The sequence below is a fragment of the Cucumis sativus genome, chromosome 7 (assembly GCF_000004075.3).
Source record: "Cucumis sativus cultivar 9930 chromosome 7, Cucumber_9930_V3, whole genome shotgun sequence".
Lineage (NCBI taxonomy): Eukaryota > Viridiplantae > Streptophyta > Magnoliopsida > Cucurbitales > Cucurbitaceae > Cucumis > Cucumis sativus.
The window spans coordinates 183,510-189,780 of NC_026661.2; the positions used below are offsets into that span (position 1 = coordinate 183,510).

The 6,271-nt window shown below is 34.0% G+C and overlaps 1 protein-coding gene across 1 annotated transcript; it reads left to right on the forward strand.

Annotated features, from left to right (window-relative positions):
* Nucleotides 1–2,438: 2,438 nt before the first annotated feature.
* LOC101216907 (transcription factor bHLH63) lies at nucleotides 2,439–5,799 on the forward strand. The gene is made up of 7 exons (XM_011660243.2): nucleotides 2,439–3,456; nucleotides 3,612–3,872; nucleotides 3,983–4,117; nucleotides 4,218–4,289; nucleotides 4,397–4,621; nucleotides 4,715–4,820; nucleotides 5,503–5,799. The coding sequence occupies exons 1-7, from the start codon at nucleotides 2,923–2,925 to the stop codon at nucleotides 5,538–5,540; spliced, it is 1,371 nt and encodes a 456-aa protein (XP_011658545.1). The 5' UTR covers nucleotides 2,439–2,922; the 3' UTR covers nucleotides 5,541–5,799.
* Nucleotides 5,800–6,271: the final 472 nt, after the last annotated feature.

Genomic DNA, 6,271 nt, shown 5'->3' on the forward strand with positions numbered 1-6,271 from the left:
TAAAAGTAATGTAGTTTATGGACTTTAACTTTTTAGAAAACCAAAAATTAGAAAACAAATGGTGAACTTATTTTTGTTACCGTTTTCTTGTTAAGAATTTGAATGCATGCTTAAGAAATTTGAAAAAACCATTAAGAAAATGTGCTAAAGAAAAAAAAACCTAAGTAATTATTAAACGGGTTCATAATTTTTAAAAATATTTTTGTTTAGAATTTCATTAAGAATCCAAACATTTTCTTAGAAAATAAAATCAGCCAATGCTAAATTTTGGACACAGAAAAAATACATTTGACCATCACGTGACATTAACAGTCAATTTTTTAAAGAGAAGTATGATCTACAAATATAGAAAACTTGTACATCGATACTATGCCTGCTACACATATTTTGATTATGAAGTCAGAAGGTGTAAAAGAGTATATGTGATATGTAGCTATAGAGTTTGAGGGTAGGATCAACCTATATCACATATTAAGTTATAATGATGTATTTAAAGTGAAAGTCGACTTAGGTTGGTTATTAGGATTTTGTGATAGGGTTCTAACTAGGGAAAATTAAAACTTTGAAAGACAAGAAAAACTTGAGCTTAAAGTACGTAAACTCTCAGTTAGGAGTTAGAAAGTTGAATCAGATCGCTGTTGTTGGATTTGGAAAAAATGAAAGGTATCTAATAATATATCCATAAAGCAATATATATTCCTTTTTTTCTTTCGTTATGACGTGGACTACTTTTCACTTAATTAATTTGATTTTGATGACTTGATTTAGGTTTGGGTGTTCATTTTTGTTAAGTTAACGAATGCTTATCACACACATATATATATATCTAAATATTAAGTTTCATACGTAACACAACACACGAAAACGAAAACATTCATGGTACGTGTAACAAAATCAAAAAGTCCATGAATCCAATTATTTTTTGAAAATATTTTAGATTTGTCATTTATTTCCATTTTCTTTCTTCTCTTCTTTTGTCATTTTTTAATAAGTAAGAAGATGTTATCAGATTGCACAGATGTAGGTGAATGTTGAGATTTGAATTTCGAATCTTGGACTTGAGCCATTACAGTTTGACTTCCACCTTCTAACCAAACATTCACTACCGGCCAGTTTCTCTCTAGGTTGAAAGGAGCACTACAAACGGCCATGGACGAAAAGTGCAAGCCTAACTATAACCTATTGTTTCCTTTGTAATTAACTCATGATTAAAGGTCACACATCACAAACAATAAATCATGTGATCCCTTCATACACGTATAAATCATATTAAAACTCATAGCAAGAATGTACATATCACTAGTGAAATCCTTCTAAAGTTACAGAGAAAAGAGAGGAATGAGGGCTGGAAGCCCTGGATGGGTGATAAAAACCCTAGACACGAAAGAGAAATATTTGTAGGAATCAACGGAGCATTGTGATGCCTCGATAGAGCGCTATGGCACTTGGGACTTTTGTTGAAGAGCAACGTTATGTGATCGCAGCGGCACAACACTTCAATACCTTACACCAACTCTATCATTCTGTAGAATTCAGCGTTTTGAACCTTTAGGAATTTGCGAGGCGTCAATGCAGTGCCTTTAGGGGCATTTTGCTCATTCGATCTCCTTTTAAGCCTAAATGTTCTTCTTGGTTCCTAATTACTCCAAATTGACTACTTAACCACAAGGGCACCGAACACCTATAATATCAACATATAATCATATTAAATAACAGAACCGACACAAATTAATGAGAGAATGATAACATATTTCAAGCAATATCATAGTGTATTAGTTGGTTTGTTTATTTTTTTTTTTTTCCTCTTTATTTTGGCTATTTCATCAAAATCCAAATATACCAAGTCTATCGGTAGTATCAAATATAAATTAAATCAATTAACTAATATATCAAATAGACATTTTTAAAAATAAAAAATAATGATAGAAATTGATAAACTTCTATCATTGCATATCGATGCTACTAATAAAAGCATATTGGTCTATTATTGATATGATTTGAAATTTTACTATATATGATAGATATTTTATCAAATTTTCTATTTTCCACTTGCATGTATCAAACATAATTTATATCAAAACTTGATTAATAAAAAAACAAATATAAACAAATATAAACAAATATAGACATATGTGTTGGTATACTTGAAAATTTCAAAATCTCCCTACTAATTCTGTAAAGTTTTAGAATGTCTTTTTTTTATAAAAAAAAAAATTGCAACTATATCCCTATTATTTAACAAATAAAAATTGTATAAACATTAGATGAAAAAAAGAATAGAGAAAACAAAGTTACAATATAGGCAAAAATGGCAGGGGAGGGATAACAAAAATCTGTTCCCTTTCTTCTTTATATATTTTTGGCATTTCATTTCATCTCAGAATTTAGCGGAACCCCGTTGGAGTTTGGAGGTCTGTAACTATGAGACTCCGTTTTATCTCTGCTTTCGTACTCCGGACATGCTCACGTGGCAGTCATGTCAGTCTGCCCCACCCCCCACGGCCTATGGTTATGGCTTCATTCCACACCTCTCTCTCCCCATTCCCCTCTCTCTTTCTCTCTAAACCAATAATTCCGGCCATTTCTTCTCTCTCTCCGGCCAACTTTTTCCCCTTTATATATACCCTACCCTTTTCTCTCTCTCTTCCCTTCTCTATAATCAATCTCTCAGACTCCTCGTGTGTTTGTTGTGAGATTTCACACTACAATCTTCAATCTTTAATCTTTCCCTTTCCTCTCTCCTCTTTCTTCTTCTTCTTCTTCTTCTTCTTCTTTCATGGTTTTGAGGGTTAAAGTGTATCTCAGCAGGAGGCAGGAGACCTTTTTTTGGTTCTTGGTTGGGGGATTTCCTTGGAATTTGAGGATTTCTCTGTTTTTCTGAAGTGGAGTTCTGGTTTTTTTTTATAAAAAATTGTTCTAAGAATGATGAACAGAGCATTGCCGGAGATGTTGCACTGTTTGAACTCAACCGGGAATTGTTCTGATACTCTCAGTGTTCTTGAGAGGCAGAGAGCTCGTTTGAAATGGCAGCAAGATATGCTTTTCCAGCAGCCGTTAAATCAAAGCTGTTTCAGTAGAGCTGACTACGGCGGTGGATTTCCGCCGCCGGTTTCAGTTCCAGCGGATCATCTTACGGGGTTTCCAGGGTACATGAGTGGCGGCGGCGGCGTTGGTGGTGGATTATCTCATGTTGAGATGGTAATGGGAGCAGTGAAGCCTGACCCTGGGTTGGAAGATGGGTGGTCCGAAATGGGGAAGTTTGATCCTTCTTTGTTGTTGAATCCCACTGCTTGTGAGCTTAATTCTTCTCTCTCTCGAACCTCCAGCTGCCTGCCGGTGGTGGCTCCGACGGTGGCGGAGAAGATGGGGTCCATGGCTGGAAGAGAGAGCTTCAAGAAAAGGAAAGCTGAGAAAGCTCACAACACTACCACCACCGCCAACACCAATAACAACAAGGCAAGTTTGTATAATATGATCTCTCTCTGTTTCAAAACTTTTCTCCATCGTTTCTTTTGCTAGACACAAAAAACAACTCTAAATCTTCAAACCCAGATGAGAAAAATGGATAAAAGTGTCAAGAAGTTTAAACTAAATCAATGGTGGATTTGCAGGTGACGGTGGAAGAAGATGAGAACAACAACAGCAAGGAGAAGAGGATCAAAACAAGTTCAGAAGGAGAATTATCCAAAACCACAGATCAAAACGGCACCAAAAACAACTCAACCATCACAACCACAACAAACAACAACAGAGAAACTTCAGCTGATACCTCAAAAGAAAACTCTAAAGCTTCAGAAGTTCAAAAGCCTGATTACATTCATGTCAGAGCTCGCCGTGGCCAAGCCACTGATAGTCATAGCTTAGCTGAAAGAGTAAGCTAAAAGGATCACCCAATTTCCTTCTTTCTTTGATTTGTTTGTTTCTTGAGATCGATTTGGGGGTTCTCTTTCTAACTAATCAAGTTATTTATGGTTTTGTGTAGGCTAGAAGGGAAAAAATCAGTGAGAGAATGAAGTACTTGCAAGATTTAGTACCAGGATGCAATAAAATCACTGGAAAAGCTGGAATGCTAGATGAGATCATAAACTATGTTCAATCTCTTCAAAGACAAGTTGAGGTAAAATTAAAAGCAAAAATTTCTCAATCTATAACCTTGAAAACACTGAAAAAAACTTGGCCCTGAAATTTAAAATCTTCTGTGGCATTTTCACAAACAGTTCTTGTCCATGAAGTTAGCTGCTGTTAATCCAAGGTTGGACTTCAATGTCGATGATCTCTTCAACAAAGAGGTAACAAAACAAAATAATTTCAAATTTCCAAAACTGAATTAATCAGATTAAAATCAAGAAGAACAACTAGAACCTAAAATTTTCCCGGTAAACAAACAAACAAACAGGTTTTCCCTCCATCTTGCACCGCAGCAAACTTCCCGTCAGTCGGCGGAATGTCATCGGAAATGACAGATCCTTCTTCCTACTTGCAATTCAATCCAAATAATCAACAAATGGACTCGTGTTGTGGGTTAGAAATGGGAATCAATACCTCCCATGTCGCTCTTCGAAGAACAATCAGCGCCCCTGTTTCTTTCCCAGAAAATTTCCTCGATTCATCTTGCCTCACGGTAAGTTCTTCATCATTTTCCACCCATTTTTTTATTTAGTTCCAATCGTTTTGAGTTCCTAATAACATGAAACCAATCAATAAATCAATGCAGCAATTTCAACCCTCTTCAGGGTGGGATGTGGATTTGCAGAATATGTACAATGTGGGTTTCGATCAAGGAAGATCATCAAACGCCTTTTCATCTCACCCATATACAGGTAAAGATAAAATTGAACTGTGTAGTCAATTATATCCTTCTTCTTCTTCCTCTTTTTTTCATTTTTTCTTTTTTCTTTCTATTCAGACTTAGAGAATGAAATTCCAAGTAATGCAAAATGTGGATATTTAAAATTGATGATCGAGACATTCCTATATATGGTCCCCTTTATCAATTAATTTTTTTTCTTTTCAAAATGTATGATCATAAGTTTATGACCTATTAAGAAAAAAGTTGATTCAACAATTAAGTAGTACCGCTCGAATTTCATTTAAGGTTTTTTCTTCTTCTTCTTTTATCTATTTATGATAGTCTTGAAATGGCAGAAGAATGAAAGGGATGTTTTTCGTAATGCCATTACAAATTTTCCACCAATTTTGCACTATTTTTCCCCCATAGTTGTCCACCACTTGCAATAGTGTGCACAACCTATAATAAAAGATGTTTGACTTATCTTGGAGGTTGTTTTTGTTCGTAAGAAATATGTTCATGTCAACAACAGACGAGCTTGATAGGGTGGTGGAGTACATTGATTCCACAGGGGCTATACTCTTGACCCTTACAAAAACAAAGTACTCTAAATTGAGTTTGATGATTGTTTTAAATTGGAGTCTTAGTTGTTGGATGTTTGATTTACAAATGAATGACTTACAAATTAAATGTATGTTGAAATTGTTTTGTAGGTTCAATTGAAGCAGGGAATATAAAGATGGAAATGTGAAGTAGTAGGTAGCTAGCACCCTAGATCCCCCATCCATCTTCAATCTTTCATGAGAGATTCAATCCAAAATATTAGTCTCTTATTTGCTTTCACTTCCATATCAAAATATATATATATATATATATATATATATATATATATTATTTTTTTCTTTTCGAAAAGTATATAACTTGATCATATAATTCTATATATTTTGTATGTGTATACATCCGGCTCAATTTGAATAAGAGTAACAAACGTTAACCACGATATTCTTCTACTTAGTTCCATATTCAACCTTTAACTCTGACCGATAAAGAGCAATGCTAAAATTTCTTTTAGAATCCATTCATGGTCCTAGACTTTTCTCCCGTGCTTATCCATGTGTAATACATGAAAATTTGAGAATGCATAAATGTGCAATTTAATATTGGTCAATGTTTTGTGACGTGAACAAAAAGTTAGCTTTCATATTTAATAGAATTCAAAATTAGTGCAACTAAATTTGAGTCATTTTCTGACAAAAATCTTTCAATTCCTCTCACTAGTAATATTAATTTGGAGTCAAAGTTAGCATTATACAAACAACTATTAGGTCTATGATTCAAATCTTCGGCCATTTTTTTTGTACTAAAAGAACTATAATTAAAATATCTTTAGAAATATTTAAAGTATATAGACTAAATTTAACTTTATCTAAAACCAACGAAACAAATTAAAGTTTAAAGTATAGAGACATAATTGTATTTATA